Here is a 20102-nt window from a genome sequence, read left to right as displayed (position 1 = left end):
ACTGTAGCAAGTGAATTATAATTCGCTTGCACTGTAGCAAGTGATATAATTCACTTGCGTGATATAATTCACTTGCCACTGTGTCAAGTGAATTATAATTTGCTTTGGTTTTTTGATTAAATCAAAGTTTAATTAATTCATCAAACTCATTAATTCTTCAATTAAACTCTTGATTTTATTAATTAAAATAATCTAAATTTTAATTAAATCAATTCTCCAGTTAAACCCTTGATTTAATTAATTAAACTAGTCAAGAGTTTAATTAAATCTTTAAACTTCCAATCATGTTGCCCTTAACCCAAATTTTAATTAATCCTTCATTTATTTTATTTTTATTTTTCATCATCTTTTTTTTTAAATAATAAAAATAAAAAGGTCAAAAATTGGGTTATGACAATTGTAAGTGATTAAATATTTTATATTAAATATTTTATATATATTAGATAAACTTGAAAAAAAAATTAATTCATTAATAAATTATTTTCCAGTTCATTTTCCATAACACAACCAAACACTGGAAAGTATTTTCCAGTTCATTTTCCATAACACTACCAAACATCGGAAAATACTTTCCCGGAATTCACTTTCCAGGAATTTACTTTCCCCGGAATTCACTTTCCAAAAGGAAACTACTTTCCTGCAAACAAACGGAGCCTAGGTTGACCCATGACTTATACAATCTAAAAAAATCTAGTTGATATATTTTTTTAAAATATGGTTTTTTATCAGCCAAAAATTTATTTTTTAAAAAATTTAATTAATTATTAATACTTTTTAAATTTTATTATATAAATATTAGAAAAATATTTTATTTTTTTAATGTGTAATTTAAAACCTTTTTATATTTTATATTCAAAAGAAAAAATTTATATTTTTTTATTATAAAATAAAGTTTTTTTTAATTTAAATACTTCAACTTAAAAAGTTAGATAAATTTTTTTTATAATAATTTTTTAAATTTTATTATTTATAATATTTATAGTGTCTTAATATTTTTATATAAAATATAAAATATTTGTATTTAATTTTTTTTTAATTTATCTAAATTAATCCATATTACTCAAAATCCGATTCATTGACCGAATCAACCCCTTGTCGAGTCTGATAACTATGCGTAATACAGTGTTAGAATGTGTTTGTCTACATTGTTGCGTCTGCGTTTTGTTTAAAATGCAGATGCAACAATGTTTGGTAACAAAAAAAACATAAAATACTATTCATGGATCCCACCAAAATTCACGGTTGAAACGCTAAAAAATAAAAGCAGGTTCTACCTGCTTCTTCCGCTGCACCAAACAGCATCTCTCTGCCCTGTTCACTAAAGTGAATAGTGTTTTTTTTAAAAAAAAATTTTTTTTAAAAAAAATCAGTTAATTTTTTTTTTAAAAAATAATAATTGTTTTTTAAAAAAATTAATTTAAGGTGAATTAAATTTATTTGTTACTGTAATTTTAATTTTATTTCTGATAATATTTTATCTAATTTTATTACACGCTCAAAAAATCATGAAAACTATAGTTCTTGTCGGATAAATTTTATATGTAATAGAATTATAGAAAGTTTAATGGAACAATAATTTTTTATATATATAAAACATGATTTATTTCACGATGTAATAGTAATAGTTAAATCTATAATATTTAAATTAAAAATCATAAATATTAATATATATTTTTAAAAATTATTTTATAACCTCAATTTCAAAAACATTCTTAAACAAACACATTAAACTACTTTTTATTCAACTTTAATTTCAACCATAGTTTTAATCAAACACTTATTTTTTCAAAATTAATCTCAATTAAAACAATACTTTTTATAAAATAATTTTTTTCAAACCGCCGATACCACAATTCAAAATATATTCTTAGTTTTGAACACAGAGAGTTTTCTCGAAGAGTTCAAATTGTGACCAATCCCCACTGATTACGCAATGGTAAATGGGGCCCGCATGGCGCTGGCAGCAGGCAAAACAAATAGTATCGAGAATCAAAGAGAGCCAAATGCAGAGGTGGACGGCCAAGATGCAAAGTATCAAAAGGAGAGGGCCCCACAAGAACAGAAGACGGTTTCCATGTAAAATAAAGGAAAAGAAATCCTCTCTTCCCCTCGGAAAGAACCAAACGCCACGACAACAAGGTTTCTCTCCTTTTGCTTTCTGTCACGCAGCCAACACCTTGTTCTTGTACCTCATACCAAGACAGAGAAGAAGATCAAAATGACGGGAGACAGAAACATCGGTGTGGCTATGGACTTCTCGCCTAGCAGCAAGAACGCTCTCAAATGGGCCATTGATAACTTGGTTGATAATGGTGACATTCTTTATCTCATCCACATCAATCCCAACTCTCATAACCAGCTTTTTGCCAAGTCTGGTTCTCGTAAGTAATTAATTAGTTAAATCCCTTTTAGTTAAAAACTACACACACACACACGCATATTTATCTGATCTGTGTTCTTAAATTTCTTGATGATTCAGCTCTTATTCCTCTGGCTGAGTTTAGAGAGCCCGGGATTTTGAAGAAGTACGACGTCGAAGTAGACATTCAAGTTCTTGATATGCTTGACACCATTTCACGACAGAAAGAGGTACTGGCTAGCTAGGTAGCTCGGCTACCAGTATTGAATTGATCTGCGTGTTCAACGAGTTGTTATTGAATTGTTTTCAAAAAAGTATAGGTGAAAGTTGTTTCAAAACTGTACTGGGGAGGAGATGCCAGAGAGAAGCTCCTTGATGCTATCGATGATCTGAAGCTCGACTCATTGGTCATGGGAAGCAGGGGACTTGGCACGATCCGAAGGTATTAGTAATTATATCTCTGAAGTCCTTTTTTTCATTAATCAATCTACAATTACATCACTAATTACATGACACTAAAAAGATCAATTCCAAAAACAAATAAGTAGATGATTTATGTGCTTGTCTTGGGGTCGTGTTGTGAAAACAGGATTCTTCTGGGGAGTGTGAGCACTTATGTGATGACCCATGCTCCATGCCCTGTGACAATCGTCAAGGAAAAGCATTGAAGAAGAAGCAATCATCTGGGCATGGCCTTTTGAATTTTACACTGGAGTGGTCCTGTTTATTATGCTTTGTTTTTCAAACCAACTTTCACTGTTTGAACTATTATTCTATAAAAATAGAATAAAAAAATGAGAAGTGAAGTGCTGTAATGTACTACTTGGTTGGTACGATTATTTCAACGGTGGTTAGAGGGTTGAAATTTGGGTGCGCTGGCAGGCAGTGCACGTTGCAGCAACTCTAGGAGGAGGAGAGTCGTTTCGCTCTTTTTTTCTTTTTTATTTGTTATAAATAAATTATAAATTATATATTCATGCTGTTTACAAGTGTGGTTGGTTTGTGTTTTTAAAATGTTTTTTTATTTTTAAAAATTATTTTTGATATTAATTCATTAAAATAATTTTAAAATATATTAATTTTTTTAAATATATATATTTTTAATTTTTTTTTTTAAAAAATATTTTTAAAATAAAAAACACAAACAGCAAAATCTCTCTCATGGCTTTCTAGTTAGGATTATGCGTTTTTAGATTTCTAAAAGAAGAAATTACTCAAAGGTTCTGATCTCGATTTCAATATCTTTTACGGGGTGAATGTAAAATTTAAATTTTAATAAAAATATAACAATATTCTCTTATGTAATCAAGTTATAGTAATTCGAGGACAAATATGTCCCTTGCCCAAACAAGTGGTTGGCCTCCAAGCAACGGGGAATAATTTACTGGGCTTAATGAGGAACCGCAGTCCAGACCAGTCGTACGATTGTGCAATTGAAAGATGATTTTGCTGGGCTCCTGGCTGACACCAATCTAATAGCCCAGGTGTGGCGTACTCACCGGAACTGCAGTCCGATCACCAGAGCTCAAGCCTGACCATTTCCAAATCTGTCTCCGGCAGATTGCGCAACGGTTATATTGTTAGCTCTGTGTGCGCGCGCCAAGGATGGATGTTAATCATGCATTTGATTACCAGATACGCAACAACAAAATTAATGTTGTAGAAACAGTATTAGTAAACAAAAACTAAAGGCAACGAGGAAACCACTTTTCATCACACTCGTTACATTATAAATTACAATAGGAATCCATGTTATTTTGTATTTTTTTCCTTTTGTTTTTTTTTGTTATTGAATTTTTATTATGATTTTTTTCATTTATTTTTGTTGATTTTATTTTTTAATATTGGAGTAGTTGATAATTTAGTTTTTTTAATTTTTTTTATTTTTTTTTATTTTTTTTCTATAGAATTAGTGTGATTTGTGAATTTTTTAGAGTAATACAGGTTGCCCTGGTTTATGAGTTTGGTGGAGTGTTTTTTTTTAATTAAACTTAAGTTTATTTTATAATCTATCCCCCCCAATATAGTTAAAAAAAATAATTTAAAAGAAAGACCATGTTATTAAATTTTATAAAGTCTGATGAGTTTTTTTTCCTTTCAATTTCATCCTTAAATATTATGTTAATTGAGAATTCAATTTTATAATTAGTTTTGTTTCATTTTCTATAAGGTTATCTTGTTGTAAAGAAAATCTCAATAATGGGTTGGTTATGATCATATATTTTTGTTATTATATAGTTAAATAAGAAATAGTTTTGAAAAAAAAAACAAATTATAATCCCAGTAAAATTCATAATCAAGTTTACAAGTTTGGTGTGCTAACTTAAGTTATCCAATTCACAAGTTTGATAAGTTTAACTATCCATTAAATATGTGTTTTTTCTTTCTTTAATTGTTTTTAATTTATGTTTTTTTATTGCATTTTTTAATATTGGATGGGTTGGAAAATAGGCTGTATGATTTATTTTTGTAGCTAATTTTAGCCAATATTTTCTAACTAATTTTAAATCTTGTTTTGCCTTTAACATGAGAATATGTTTTATTTACCAATTTTTCCAATGTGAGCCAAGCATAAGAAAGTGAGAAAAACATTCCCCCCTAAAATAATTTATTGGCTCTCTGTCTTTAGTTCCATAAGAAGCAGAAGAAACTATTTTGATGGTATGTCAAAGCTTAAAAATTCATATTCTCACGTAACGTGTGTATGCCAAGCTCTCATGGGTTTACCCTAAGAAAAAAAACCCGGTTTTCATAAGCTCAACATTGAAGAAGAGCTAATACCATGAGATAATATGTAAGAGATATCGTGTAAAAATTCTTCAAGTACCAATTATATTTTCATTAATATTAATATTTATGTAAAAAATATTTATTTCTCATTAATGCATATCAAGAATATTTTTCTATTAAAACTATCAAGGAAAAAATTACACATTAACCCTTTATTTTTTTAAAAGCGACAAGACTCATGAACTATACATGCACCATAAATCATTCAAATAAAATGTTCACAATTTCTATTTTTTATTGCATATATATTTTTAGAATATTTTTTAAAAATATCATTACATTTTCTTTTAAAAAAATACTTTTTTAAACATCAAATAGTCCCAAAATACATAAAAAAAGAACATTTTGCAAGTATCAATCACCTGTTACCATAACTAACCAAACTCTAGGCACTCGACACTCATCACCAGTCATCTTAGTTAGAAAAAATAAATTAAATTATAAAAATTAATTATTTAAAATATAAACCTCGACTGAAAGCTAGTTATATTACTTTGACATGTATAGTAATATACTTTTTGCAACGGATATGATTTAAGATTTAAAATAAAAGTAATGTTCCATATATATGCGTGCTTGAGTATTGCTTTACTTGTGTAATTAACTGAAACATCTTGGAAAGAAAGAAAGTTTCCCGTTTCCCGTTTCCCTATAAGGTTTTTCCAACATAGAAGTCAGCATCAACCAAACAAGTTGGTATACAGTGGCTAGCTGTTGGGAGGAGCCTGTCTGTCCACATTTCAGTTGGAACAACCAGCAATATGATCATGAAAAACCTTAAGAAATGTCGAGGATTTAAAGCCTTACAAGGAAAGTCACAAAAAGAGAGAGTGGGGATACATATTTTGTACAGAGGCTACAGAACATGTTGTTTGTATTTTATTACATAACATCTCAACCACCTCTCTAATGTCATTTTCACCATCATTATTACCTTAATTACTTTATATATATATATTTTTTATTTCGTTAATTTGTTGCTTTGTAGTCATTTATACACACACACACACACACTTTGCAATGAATTAAGGTTAGAAACAAGGAAAGTTTTGTTAAAAACTAGAAAGTGAAGTATCATATGACCAAGATGTCCCTTAAGCCCTAAAACATGTCCTGCTGGAACTGGAAAAGAAATGGGAAGGCAGCAAAGCATGCCCCTCGCCACAGAATAAAGATGACTGCTCCTGTCCAATTTGTTCGAAGGCTAGACCATATATTATAACAAAAGGTATAAAGAGAATAGGTTTCATTATCCATTTTTAAAGGTAAAACTACTATTTTACCCTTAATTAGCAAGATAATTTAGCTTTGTTATCAGGACATGGATATCTTTTTCATGAAACTCATTAGTCATTACAAGAAAGAATGAGGTTAATGGTCTTTTGTATTTTTGTTATACAATGTAATTATTTTATTACCCTTGAAAACAAAAAAAAATTAATTAACTTTTGATCAAGAAAATTTTTAGTCTTTAATTTAATTTTAAAACAGTTAAATTACATAATTTCCTTTAAATTTTAAAAGGTTTTCCTTTGATTTAGGAGTTCTTTTATCTTTTGTATTTGATTATTTAATAATTACCAGGTGTTATTAGAGGCATTATGGTAATTTTATAAACAAGCAAAAACAAAAAAAACAATGTCTGCATGTTCAGACGGCATATGCTGTACTATTTGGTGGTCAAAACCTTACTTTTAAAGAGGAGGTTGAAACATCATAGCATCCTCTCCATGTAAAAACAACACATGTTTCTTAATTATTGCAAGTTTGGTGCTGTGGCCTTTCATCCCCTCCTTCTCCTACTCGATTTTCATGATGGCCTTCAAAAAATTCAAATCAACCCTTGAGATTTGTTGTCGTTAAAATCTTGTCCCTATTCTTGTATAATTTTTTTTATTTAAAATAATTTATGAAATTAAATTTTTTTTCAATTTCATCCCCGTTAGATTTTTTTCATTTATCATATTTGGTTCTCATTTCTTTTTATTATTTTTGTTTTATTTAAAATGATTTTTTATTTTATTTTTACAATTTCATTTTTATTTAATTTTTTTTCTATCAAATCTATTTCTTTACCTTGCAAGACTTTTTTAAATTGATTTTTTATTATTATTTCATCTTCTAACATTTAATTGGCCAAGTGTTTAACTTTTTAATTAAGTCTGAGTTTAGAATTTAATAGATTATAGTTTTAAAAGATTAACCTTAATTTATGGATTTGACACGAGCTTCCTTGGTTTTTTTTCCTCCTTTTCTTAATATTTTTTTTTCATCCTCCAGCATTTTGTTATTTTTTTATTCATTTTCTATGAATTTTTTAGTCATTTTGAAAATAACATGAGCTATCTTGGTTTTTTATCTTTGTTAAATTTAGCTATTTTAAAGGCTTGTTTGAGTTTTTATTCCCTTTTCTTAAGCTTTTTTTTATATATATATATAAGGGTTGTCTCGGGTTTTTTTCGGTCTTTATTAAATTTATCTTTTTTAAAATGAATTATTTTAATTAAAATTATTGATTTTATCATTTACCATTTAATTTGACGAGTGTTGAGCTTTTTAGTTTAGCCAAGGTCTACAATCTAAAAAGTTATGAGTTTGTGAGATTAACTCGAGTTTATAAAGTTCACCTGAATGTACTTTTTTTTTTTTCTCATTTTTTTAAGTATATATTTTTCAGTTTTATTCATCAATATTTTGTTATTTGTTTTTTATAAGAGTTTTATGTGGTTTTTAAAATAATAAGAGTTAACTTAGAATTTTTTTAAACCTTTGTTGAATCTAATTTTTTTGATTTATTTATTTTAATTAAATTAAATTAATCGCGTGAGAGGAAGCATAAAATACTCGATTTGCAGTGTTCTTTTCTTTCCAAGTTACTGTTCTGAAAACAGTGTCTTCTTTACTAGCAAAGAAAAAAGTGAAGTTTGAACTTGATCTTTGTATTTGTGCGCGTGCGCGTGTTCACTTGGCTACACATGAACGTTTTTTTTGTTTTTTGGTTAACATATCTCAAATCTGAACTCTAAGGTTAAGCTGTAGTATTTATGAGAAAATAGTTTCTTAAAATCTCCACATAAAACAATCTCATTTACCAAAACTAGGTTAAATATAGTCTGGTGTAAATAAATATATTTACATCTCTAACATCCCAAGAAAAAAGAAGCATTCGATGCTTCTGATTTACTTTCTACTTTTGTGTAAAGATAACTTAATGTGGCATGGGTTACAAGTGAAGCTGGAGCTTAATAATGCGAATGCATCACCTAACGATGTGCACATTTTACAGTGCTGCTATTTACATGTAACATTATAGCATTGCCGAGATAAACAAGTATAAGTTTCCCTGTACAGAAACTCAGGTTTCATCTGTGAGCTTGAAGGAACAAGAGCAGCAGATGGCAAGGAAAGAAATGGAGTGAGGTCCCTAATCACAATTAAGGATAAATTAGGAGACCATCATTTTGACTGATCCGTCGCATGCACGACTCCCACCACCTTACTTTATTATATTTTTCAAACCAACTCTGGGAATCATTAATGAACTTATCATTTATAACCCTTGTTTAAGCAAACCAGAGACAAGAAGCCTTTTTTTTTAATTTATTTATTGTGTTCTTGAAAAAAAAGAGAGACAGAAAAGAGAACAGTTAAAAAATAATAGAATCATCATCATCATCAAGAAGGAAGAGCCTTTTCCTGTCTTTTTCATGTCGTGTACGAGCGAGTTTCAGTAATCAATTAATCATAACTAGCTTCACTCCACACATGACACATAGGTTTATATAGGAAGCTCCCCACATTTACCAAATTAATAAACCGAAGAAAATTTTGTTTTTAGCCCTACTGAAGCAAACATGGTTAAGACTTAAGACCTTATGGATAGAGCTTTCATCCACCAAAAAGACACAGAAACAGCTCACCAACAAGAAGAGTAACATTTCCAGCTCAAGCTTTGTGTTCCAGTACCAGTGAAGCTAAGAAGCTCCTGAACCCATTTTCTCTATTGGGCTCCTGGGTCTCAAAATCTCTTAGAAACTTGTATTGTAAAGCTAGGTTCTCAAATGGGTTTTGCTTGAAAAGGCTACAGTTTAATGGTATGGTAGTGAACGATTCTGTTTTTTTTTTTTTGATTCACCTGGGGTGGTTTTGAAAGAAGAGAAGGGAGAAATGGAGGGTTTGATTGAGAAGAATAATGAACGTAACAGAGAGAAAGACACAAACTTTGGTGAAAAGAAAGGTGAAGTCCAGACATTTGGTGATTTGATTGAAGACAAATGTAGAGAAAGCAGTTCAAGTTCTGACTTTTTAACTTCCAAGGCCACAGGGAATGAGGAGCATGGTCATAGTAGCTCTGAAGAGGGCTCATCTTCTCCTCATACAATGGGTTGGCCTGTACTGAAAGATGAAGCACCTGATTGCACAAGTACCGATGGTGCAACTGATGATGAAGAGAAATCCCACTTTGATGATAGGAAGTTGGAGAAACAAGGGTCTTCGGTTTCAGGTATTGATTTTTCCCCTTCTTTATTTACATTTTGAAGTCTAAGATAATGCGTTTGATGTTATGAGTCTGGTTTATGGTCCGATAGAGACTGAGATGATGAAGGAAAGGTTTTCAAAATTGCTGCTCGGAGAAGATATGTCTGGCAGTGGAAATGGGGTTTGTACAGCATTGGCGATCTCAAATGCCATTACTAATCTATGCGGTAAATAATCTATATATATGACTTTTAGTATTATTGATCAGTTTGTTTTGTAGGAGTAGGCACTGGCTTTTATTTTGATGCATGTCTGTTGCTTTTTCCCTGCCCAATTTGCAGCTACCTTGTTCGGGCAACTATGGAGGTTGGAGCCTCTACCACCTGAGAAGAAAGCTATGTGGCGAAGAGAGATGGAATGGCTTCTTTGTGTGAGTGATCACATTGTGGAGTTGATGCCTTCTTGGCAGACATTTCCAGATGGAAGCAAGCTCGAGGTATAATGTGCATGTGTGTGACTTTATTTTTATTTTTATTTTTCAGAATAGACACGCTTCATAGTTCTATTTCAATCGTTACAGACCCTGATTAATGTGGCCAGCCATTGCTTTCCTCTTCTATTGTGGAATGCTACAAGTCTTTGCAAATCTAACAAACTCGAATGTCGGGTGTCTTTTTTGAATTTGACTGTTGGTTTAACTAATTGATTATTGTTGTGAACCAAAATAATAATAATAATCATAGTTTTTATTTCTACGAGAATCGAATTTCATTATGGTTAGTTGGGAAACTATAAGCTTATACAACAAATAGAACCAAACTTCTATAAAATAGATTTCAGTACTTTAAGGCTATACCATTAATTGCTGTAATGGTCTAATTATGACTTCTCTTAAAGATTAATCAACTTGTAACTTGAATCCTATTGTAAAACATGGAAACATTTCCTTTCCATGGATGTTCAGAAGTCCCTGTGACAATAGAATGAGTGCCAGCATTCTTTTATAGCTGCGGGCAAAAAGCTACGTAAAAAATGGATAAGTGATTTCTGGATTTGTTCTTTGTTTGTTTTTGTTTTTCAATGTCGTGAACTTGTGATCCAGGTTATGACCTGTGGACCTAGATCGGATCTCTACATAAATCTTCCAGCTCTGCGCAAATTGGACAACATGCTTCTTGTAAGATTCACCAACACTTGTTAGTTCATAAATGCTAGTATTTGTCACGACATTCTGAATGTGAATTTCTTGCACAGGAGATATTAGATAGTTTTGACAATACTGAGTTCTGGTACGTCGACCAAGGGATCCTGGCCCCTGATACTGATGGGTCAGCCTCTTTCCGAAGAACCCTGCAGCGCCAAGAAGAGAAGTGGTGGCTACCTGTGCCTCAGGTACCTCCTGGAGGCCTCCATGAAAATTCAAGAAAGAAGTTGCAGCACAAACGTGATTCTACAAATCAAATATTGAAAGCTGCCATGGCTATCAACAGTATTACTTTAGCTGATATGGAAATCCCTGAATCTTACTTGGAGGCTCTTCCAAAGGTATAATCACCTTAGATCTATGAATGGAGTTAGTATAACAAAAAGTCAAGTTTTTTAAAAATTGTTGTCCCCACCTTTATTTCAGAATGGAAAAGCCAGCCTAGGAGATCTCATCTATCGATATATTTCTTCAGATCAATTTTATCCAGAATGTCTCCTTGATTGCCTAGATTTGTCTTCTGAACATCAAGCTATAGAACTTGCGAACCGAGTGGAGGCCTCAATCTATATATGGCGCAAAAGAACCAATTATAAACCTGCCAGTAGTACAAATCGATCCAGTTCAAAGTCGTCATGGGAATTGGTCAAGGAACTGATGATTGATGCAGACAAGAGGGAATTGCTTGCTGATAGAGCAGAAAGCCTCCTACTTTGCCTGAAGCAGCGATTCCCTGGTCTTCCACAGACAACTTTGGATATGAGCAAAATCCAGTACAACAAGGTTTTGATTTCTTAGCCCGATAAAATTTATTTTATTATTGTGATTGTCTTGTAATATCAATTTCATAATCAGTTTATTTTACTTAATTACGTAGGATGTTGGGAAATCCATTTTGGAGAGCTACTCGAGAGTTTTAGAGAGCTTGGCATTTAATATTGTGGCCCGAATTGACGACCTGCTCTACGTGGATGATTTGACAAAACATTCGGATCATTTCTCTTCAATCTCTAAAGTCAGTGTGATTGCTCACAAAAGTGTAACAATTCCATACTCGGTCCCCGTCTCAAACACTCCATACAAAACAGCGTTCAACACACCAAGCTTTTCACCAGGTCAACCACGAGTAAGCCCTGCAAACGGAGACCGATCGCCTTTCATGACCAGTGGCAAAATACCTCAGCGTGGTCTAGGCGTAAAAAAGGTGTTGACAGAGTATCTCAGTATGGATACAGAAGGCAGGGATGGCGGCAACATGATCGAGGGAGCAGACGATGTGATTCGAAACACCTCGGCTTCTCAAACCGGAGTTGAATCTTTTGGGTCTATAATAGAAACAATCAGCTCACCGGAGAACAGATTTTCTGATATCTGCTAAATTCATCTGCTGATGGCTCCTTCGTGCATGTCTTTTCCCCCCCATAGAATTAGGAAGATGTTTGAGTTGGGTAAAGCACATCATGTTATTTAACCTTAGATGTAACGAGATTTATGTAATGATAATGAGTTGAGTGCTTCATGAATCGTTCATGTAGTTCAAGCCTTCTAATGAATTTGTTGTTTGTCGATGAACTTTTCTTGATTGACCCTGCTGGGAAGAACCGAAGAGAGAGAGAAAATAGTGGCACTCCGAGAACTAAACCCGGGACCGCTTGCACCATGAGCGAGAAGCATATCATTAGAGTAAGTATGTTGGGTGTTTTTGTAAAAATAATATTTTTTTTTCAGCATTTATTTTTAATTATTGATACAGTTATATTAAAACCATTGAATTTTTTAAAAAAAGAACCTCATATTTTTTAAATAAAAAACAGTTTAAAAAACAAATTTAACCAATAATAATACTTCCAAGATGCCCTTTGTTTGCTAAATTAATATTATCTATGAATGTTTAAAGAAGAAAAATGATAATTCTCAAAAGAAAAAGGAGGTCATCTTTGCTGACTTCTTAATTACTACTAAGGCCATGTTTGTTTCTTAAAAAGTAGTTTTTGGAAAACTATTTTCTAAACTTTCCTGTGTTTGTTTGTTATTAGAAAAGTTGGTCAACGGAAAATACTTTTCAGTCAACGAAAAACACTTTTTAATCAACAGAAAACACTTTCCGATCAACGGAAAAACACTTTTCAGTTTTCAAAAAGAAAAATTTGACTTGATTTTCAGGAAAAGTGTTTTTCTTTTAGCTGTGTTTGTTTTCCGGAAAGTGATTTCCGGGAAATCACTTTCCAAACTTTTTTGTGTTTGTTTGCCAGTAGAAAAGTTGGTCAATGGAAAACATTTTCCAGTAAAAGAAAAATTTGGCTTGGTTTTCAGGAAAGTGTTTTCCTGAAAAATTTGGGGGAGAAACACTTTCTGGAAGTTGTGAAAAAATTAGAAATGTCATTATTTACTGATTATATCAAATTTAATCCTCAAACTTTTGATTGCTATATATATTTTGTTTTGAATATTTGTTTTTCAATTTCATCTCTTAAAATTTTAATTTTATATTAACTTTAGTTCTTATTTTTATAATTGCTATTTGCTTTTTCCTTATTATTTTTTTATTGAAATTTTTTATCTATCAAATTTAGTCCTTATTCTTTTTATTATTACTTATTTTATTTAAAATAATTTATGAAATGTTGATTATTATTATTTTAATTTCTTCATCTTTCATTTTTTTTTTAATTTTTTAGATTTGATCTCTATTATTTTGATTATTATTTATTTTATTTGAGATAATTTATGAAATTATATATTTTTTTCAATTTTATTTTCATTTCATTCAACTTTTTAATTTGTAAGATTTGTTCCTCATTATTTTAATAAATTTCAGAAAAATAAAATATTAATAAGTTATTTTTCAGCTCATTTTCCATGACATAACAAACACTGGAAAATATTTTCCAACTTATTTTTCATTACACTACCAAACATCAGAAAATATTTTCTCGGAATTTACTTCCTCTGGAATTTACTTTCCAAAAAAAAAATTACTTTTCAGCAAACAAACGGGATCCTAAAAGAAAAAAAAAAAAAAAAAAAGCATCCGAGCATTGTTGGTTGGGGAAAATAATGGTGTATAAAAAAAAAAAAAACAGTTGAACATTCCCTGTAATATTAAATCTCAGGTGTATGATCTTCCACATTTCACCTAGCGAAAAAACAAGCCATCGACCATTGGTGGCCCCATCAAAAACTTAACAATCAAATACATGACAAAAATCCAATCGTATATCTACAATAGAATTCAATTTCTTAGTCTAATTATTATAGATAATTAAGACATCTTCTCCTTTTTATGATATATTTTACTTCAAATATTATGTTTTAATTCGTAACTTTTTTATCATTCCAATTATAATTACCATTCATTTTCTAATTTTATTATTCAATAACTATTTGTTTAGTTTAGAACCTCATAAAATTATTAACGACTCATTGGATCTATTTGGGATGTTTATCGACAAATGATTTATATGAATAAAAAATATTTCTTTTTGGGGGTTTCTCTATTAGTATGGTTCCGTATTTTAAAAAATATAAAGAGCATTTATGCACAATATTCTTAACAAGCAGCTTTCAAACCCAAGCCTCATTTACATAGCGTATAGTGTATAGATTATTTAATTATTAATATAATTTTGTTGACAAAAAGAATAGTGGTAAAATACCCGGGTATTTAATTAAAAAAATAGGAAATTACGGTAGTTGGCCAGCTCAAGGGAGCATAAAACTATGTCATCGAGGATAAAAACTAAATATAAATAGGTATATTTCTAAAAATAATATTTTTTATTTTTATTTTTAAAATATCATTATAAAAAAATCTTAATTCTAAACTTGTTCAATTAAAATATTGAATGATAAAAGTAATTATTATAATTTTCATATTTGATCTAGGATAAGACTCAAGAATGTTAACCCAAATTGATTTTTGAAAAAAAACTTAAAATATATTATTTTGATCAAAAATAATTTTTTTAAAAAAATTCATAGGTTTTTGATTTATGTTTTGACCGAATTATGGATTGATTTTGTTTTTTAACAAGTTAGACTAAGTCAATATGTCCTCTATTTTTTTAATAAAATTCGGACCGACCATGGTCCTCGAATTGTTCGAGCCTCAGGGCAACTCGCTGCGCCAATCCGATTAATATAACTAGTTATTATAATATTATTAATTTTAACACTTGATGTAAACTAAAGTAAAATAAAAATCTATTTTTTTAACATGTAAGTTTAACAATAATACATATTAATAGTAAAATAAATTTTTCAATATTTTATTTTGTTTTGTTCACTATCAACTAAATAGGATTAAGAGACAATCACCATGTTTTGTATATTATTACCAAACATAATTATGTTTGTCTTTTATTTTATTTTATCTCATTTATCTCCACCATCTCTGTCTTTATTTTCTCAGAATTATTATCTGGAACAATAACCAAATACTATGTTGATACAAACTTGTGTTTGTGAATGTTGCTGGACAGGTTGATGCTGCAGGGGAATGTGGAAAAGCTTCTCCTGACAATGAAGCCATGAAGCTGGCTCCTTGTGCATCAGCAGCACAAAATGGAAAGGCTGTTGTTTCAGACAGCTGCAGCATTCAGGTGAAGGGTAGAGGTCAAACCTCAAGCTGTCTTTGTGCTGCAATGCTTTCAGACACTGCTAAGGCATCTGGAATCATGCCTGAAACTGCCATTACCATCCCCAAACGTCGCATTACGAGAGTGGAGGTGAGTCAGCTCGTTCATACTTCCTAGTTGTATGCATTTTCTTTCCACCTAAAGTTCTTGCCTTCCAAGTTTTCACTCATTGCTCACTCAGTAGAGTAAACATTGCTGGTTTTGCGGTTCATACACTTCCGTGATGGGAATATATCTGAACTACGTTGGTAACTACGTTGCTTTACTTCTTCTAGTGACTAAAAGCTAGCAGCTGGAATGTATCTAATCTGAACGTTTGAAGAGTCGGTATAGGTTAAGCTTTGAACATTGACTTGACTTGTGCTCTCTTTTATACTCTGTTTTTACCCCTCCCCAAAAAAAAAAAAAAAAAGGCCAAGAGCACAAAGCTCCAAGCCCCAATTGATTGAAGCAGTTCGAAATGACAGATAAGTGTGGGTCTTTCTAAACCTAGATTCAGAAACATCAAAATCAGATTTAACGAGGCAAAAAATGTGGATGCAGGATCTTTGTCCTGGGCTTAGAAATCTTCTTTCACGACCAGAACTTCTACGAAACCACAAACTCGATGACAAGGACTGCATGGGAAACGTATCAAAGGATGAAAATGCAAGCTAGGAATGATATGATATGACACATCCATCCGCCACAGACAGAAAAATTGAATAAGTAAAAGCAGGAAGAAGAAAATTTCTCAACCACAAAGCATTTCATAACTGAGATTTTTCTAGCAGTAGATTGATGCTAGAAAAAGCTTATAAACCAAGTACTTTTATTGCAAAAAGACCAAGTAAACCATGCATCTGCCTTACAGCAAAAGAAAAAAAAAGCGCCATATAGCCTTGTCATATATATATATATGTGTGCGTGCGTGTGTGCGTGTGGGTGTGTTGTTCCATGGCTGGTGAATTTACAATAATCAGCTTTGCGCTGCACGCTGACTGATATTTCCTATTCCATATAACAAAAGGTAGATTAAACTACTACCCTATAACTTGCCTTTATACCTGCAAAAAAACATGAAAAAAATAATCATATACAAAAGATAACTACTGGCTGTATTAATAACTATGAACAGACCGAGAAGTAATTATTTATTTGTTTTGAAAGGAAATAAGACAAAAGGGAGTTACTGAAGACATATTTAGGGCAGTTATAAATAAATAAAAGAACATATAAAGCATTTACAAACATATTTTCAACTCATACCAGATGGCGTATTCTCTTCTAAGGGCGATGTTGTGGCTAAGATGCGAAATGTCTCTCATAACCAAAAGGTAAAACATATATGGTAAACGATTAGATGAAAAACAACTCAATGGGCATGAAATATATTTACTACATTTCAGACAACTTTTAAATGGAATTATTTCAGTCCAATAATAGTTTAACCACATTAAGTGACTAAATTTAAAAGGTTAAACGCCAAAAATGGGAAGTTGGGGTGAAACTGAGAGCACAAAACTTTAATCTATAAAAAAGTAATGAAACTCCAAAATAATGCAGCCCGGACAAATATCTAAGAAGCATGTTATATTCCCAACAATAAGTAACTCAATCCAGATTATATCAGGATACACACGATATCTAATATCCAAATAAGACCCATCTAACTAGGTAAGGTTATTACGATACATATTAGGTTGAAGTAAAGTTAAGTATACAGAGAAATGATGAATCAAACTGTTACAAAAAGTACATGCAGTACGTGTCTTAGTGAATCAAATACCTAAATATATATATGCCATGGCTCGTGAGAACTTAGTAATAGAGGCCCCCTGCATGAAGGAAATTTTAAAAATAACAAAAATGTGAGTTGAATTCAAGTTATTTTCATTATGCTATATGCTACTAACAGGTCATACCCTGCCACCAATTTCCTCTTGAAGCACTGCCTGTGTCATCTTCAGGTCCATCCTTTTTGAACTAATGAGAAAACAGAACATGTTAGCAAGTTCCTCCATTTGTACCCCCTAACAGCAGGCTTTAACATGCAAGGAAGAGTCTGCACAAAAGTTTCAATTAACTCGTTCCTTGCCTGCATACTTAGATATTAAATTAACCCAGATACTTAATACAAACCGGTAGATGAACTTTGTGCTGACAGAGTGACAAGCTAAAATGTTGTCATCTATATATGTTCTGTATAAAAATTACTTTGCCAATTGAATTTTTAAGCTTATGGGATTATTTATAGCATCACAAGATAAATAATTACAGAGAACAGCCTACAATGCTCCAACAATTGGCCATGCTGATTGCAATGATTATGGTTATGGATAAGACTAAAACTACAACCTCACATAGCATACTAATATTAATCCATACATACCATCGGGTTCTTGCTTGAGGTATGGGCAGTCTGAGGATGATGATAGATATCTTGACCCCCATAATAGATTGATGAACTAAGATGACACGGTTGTACTCTTTGCTCCTGATAAATGGAGCTCATATCTTTGTTTGGTATGCTCTGACTTTCACCTTCATTCATTTTGGAAGTCAAATCTGAAAATAATACAGCATAGAGAGAAAGGCTGAACTGAAGATCTTGAAAACAATGTAGATAACTCCCGTTCTATATTATTTATACCTTTTTCTCATGCTTTTACAATTTACACAGATATATATACAAAATAAGTATCTAAATATTAGAGCAAAGTGGCAACACTATGCATGATTCTATGAGGAGCATGTGATTTATTTTGTTTTCATAATTTGTCGAGAAAAAAAAAATTGTAAGCAAAGAAAGTTGCAATGCCATATTCTTTCCTGCAATATCCCAGAAAACAACTAAAATTTCTAGTATTCATAGAATTTGAGAAAAAAAAAAAACAGACTGGCCAAAGCAGCACAAGCCACATGCGTATTTGTCGACATAACGAGCAAATCTTGATGTAATCAGTGACACTTTCCAGTTCATTTTAAAGACATCGTAACAGCCAGCATAACCATGATGCATATTAATCATGCCTGGAAACAATTGTCTGGCACTCAAGTGTACAACTTGCATAATCCAAACAAGCATTGAAGGGACAAGGAGAGAGTATCGATACATGGCATAGAATGATGCTTGTAATAATTCTGGAACCAAAAGGAAATTAAATTCACAAGCTACATCTAGTACCTGAAGTTGGAGTTCCAGATTTGGTATTCCAGGCGTCATCTGCGGAATCCTGCTTTTTCTCATCCACTTCGAAGCGCAATGACTCTCTCCCTAAGACCTGGATCAGGACCAACACGATGAATTTTGCACCTCAACACAACAAAGAACAGAACACTTTAACATAGAAAGCACTATAAGCTAAAACAACAGATGTTATGCAGAGAAAAGCCAAAAGAAGAACAGGAAAGTCCCACTGAACAAACATCTTATCGACCACCTCCATTTAGTCATACAATCATGTTAAGTTTTCATTATAAAACTCGTCTTTGTGTTTTTAATATATCACTACAAAGCTAAAAACAGTTAAAAGGGAACCACTTCTCCACTTTCCTTATCAATCTTTACTCAATCATGTGAATATATATTTACAACCTGAAATCTATATATATATATATATAACCCTTTAAACGTTATATCGACAGGTTACCACATACAAATCTAAAAAAAATGAAACTTCATAAGAAATTGAAAAATTAGCAGCAAGACAACACCATAAAGAATGAGACATCCCCATTAGAAATATCCAATGAGATTTATCGTATGAACATGAAAAAGAAAAACTGAGACAGAATTTAATACGGCGGGCAATTATTAAAACCTTGGGGGAAGCAGGTGCAAAAATAGAGCCAAAAATCCCCGTAGAAGACGATGAGTACTCCTTCGAGCCAAACAAGTCAGAAGTGAAAGAAGAAGACGAGGACCCCGTTTGTTTCTTTCCCTCCATTTCTGTCCTCCTTTCAAACCCAACCCAGCTCCTCCTCTTTTTCTATATATATGAATATTCTCACTCTCTTACCAAATACAGAATCTCTTACGCTTTCATAAATTTTTTTCTTAGTTTAAGGAACAGAGACGGAGAAATGAGAGAAAAAGCAGAAACGCCAGAGAGGGGGGGGGGGGAGGCGCAAGAGGCACGTGAAGATCGAGCTTTGGTGTAATCGGAAACGTAACCGTCGCCTAACCAATTTTATAAGGCAATAAAAAATTCAAATTGGCAAGACACCTGTGGTCCTGTACTCTTGTTTTAATTTTAGGTGGTCAAATAAAATCACCTCTCTTTTCCTTCCTTGGACATGTAGGTCGACAGAGTGGTAGATTTGAGCCACGTGTGAATATGGGACCTACAGTCTACGCTGGATGTTCCAACATTTTACTGCCACGAGTACCCCCGGTGGATAATACCAATCCCCCTATTTTCGTATGGGTCGGTTTCCTGGAACCCATTTTTTATATATCCTTCGATTTAATTGGGCTTCTCTTGGATTTTATTTTATTTTATTTTATTTCAGGCACTGAAAGTTAGAAACCACCCAAGGGAGGGAGGGGCAGCGGACCTTATCTTCTTTTTTATCTTGTCGGCCCAAAGTTGGGGGTCTCTCTCATAAACTCACTATGAAGGGTTCAGGTTGATTACTTTTTATTTTTATT

General features: G+C 31.9%; 3 protein-coding genes across 4 annotated transcripts; 2 read left to right on the top strand and 1 right to left on the bottom strand.

Annotated features, from left to right (window-relative positions):
* Nucleotides 1-2098: 2098 nt before the first annotated feature.
* Nucleotides 2099-3081, top strand: LOC118048472 (universal stress protein PHOS32). Its single transcript, XM_035058161.2, has 4 exons — nucleotides 2099-2381; nucleotides 2480-2589; nucleotides 2680-2801; nucleotides 2949-3081. Exons 1-4 carry the CDS (start codon nucleotides 2219-2221, stop codon nucleotides 3025-3027), a joined length of 474 nt encoding a protein of 157 aa, XP_034914052.1. The 5' UTR covers nucleotides 2099-2218; the 3' UTR covers nucleotides 3028-3081.
* Nucleotides 3082-8782: 5701 nt separating this feature from the next.
* On the top strand, nucleotides 8783-12404 carry LOC118048263 (rop guanine nucleotide exchange factor 7). The gene is made up of 7 exons (XM_035057875.2): nucleotides 8783-9653; nucleotides 9739-9855; nucleotides 9970-10124; nucleotides 10731-10805; nucleotides 10883-11173; nucleotides 11259-11615; nucleotides 11710-12404. The coding sequence occupies exons 1-7, from the start codon at nucleotides 9317-9319 to the stop codon at nucleotides 12208-12210; spliced, it is 1833 nt and encodes a 610-aa protein (XP_034913766.1). The 5' UTR covers nucleotides 8783-9316; the 3' UTR covers nucleotides 12211-12404.
* Nucleotides 12405-16216: 3812 nt separating this feature from the next.
* Nucleotides 16217-19666, bottom strand: LOC118048264 (uncharacterized). 2 transcript variants are annotated; one of them, XR_012170167.1, is made up of 7 exons: nucleotides 19273-19666; nucleotides 18636-18732; nucleotides 17841-18016; nucleotides 17374-17434; nucleotides 17238-17286; nucleotides 16718-16769; nucleotides 16217-16515 (listed from the first exon to the last, which is right to left on the bottom strand). XR_012170167.1 is itself a non-coding variant. In XM_035057876.2 (6 exons), the coding sequence occupies exons 1-5, from the start codon at nucleotides 19396-19398 to the stop codon at nucleotides 17270-17272; spliced, it is 477 nt and encodes a 158-aa protein (XP_034913767.1). In that variant the 5' UTR covers nucleotides 19399-19658; the 3' UTR covers nucleotides 16217-16515; nucleotides 17238-17269. The 2 variants fall into 2 exon arrangements, 1 of the variants encoding a protein (XP_034913767.1); XM_035057876.2 differs by lacking the exon at nucleotides 16718-16769 and having other exon boundaries at nucleotides 19273-19658.
* Nucleotides 19667-20102: the final 436 nt, after the last annotated feature.

The sequence above is a fragment of the Populus alba genome, chromosome 6 (genome assembly GCF_005239225.2).
Source record: "Populus alba chromosome 6, ASM523922v2, whole genome shotgun sequence".
Lineage (NCBI taxonomy): Eukaryota > Viridiplantae > Streptophyta > Magnoliopsida > Malpighiales > Salicaceae > Populus > Populus alba.
This window is presented reverse-complemented; position numbering and strand designations above follow the sequence as displayed.

Coding starts and splice junctions, on each gene's coding strand:
- LOC118048472 (XM_035058161.2), top strand. CDS start 2,219: ATGACGGGAGACAGAAACATCGGTGTGGCTATGGACTTCTCGCCTAGC. Junction 2,382..2,479: donor TTTTGCCAAGTCTGGTTCTC/GTAAGTAATTAA, acceptor TTGATGATTCAG/CTCTTATTCCTCTGGCTGAG. Junction 2,590..2,679: donor CCATTTCACGACAGAAAGAG/GTACTGGCTAGC, acceptor AAAAAAGTATAG/GTGAAAGTTGTTTCAAAACT.
- LOC118048263 (XM_035057875.2), top strand. CDS start 9,317: ATGGAGGGTTTGATTGAGAAGAATAATGAACGTAACAGAGAGAAAGAC. Junction 9,654..9,738: donor ACAAGGGTCTTCGGTTTCAG/GTATTGATTTTT, acceptor ATGGTCCGATAG/AGACTGAGATGATGAAGGAA. Junction 11,174..11,258: donor ACTTGGAGGCTCTTCCAAAG/GTATAATCACCT, acceptor CCTTTATTTCAG/AATGGAAAAGCCAGCCTAGG.
- LOC118048264 (XM_035057876.2), bottom strand. CDS start 19,398: ATGGAGGGAAAGAAACAAACGGGGTCCTCGTCTTCTTCTTTCACTTCT. Junction 18,733..19,272: donor TTGCACCTGCTTCCCCCAAG/GTTTTAATAATT, acceptor GTCCTGATCCAG/GTCTTAGGGAGAGAGTCATT. Junction 18,017..18,635: donor ATCTGGAACTCCAACTTCAG/GTACTAGATGTA, acceptor TATTATTTTCAG/ATTTGACTTCCAAAATGAAT.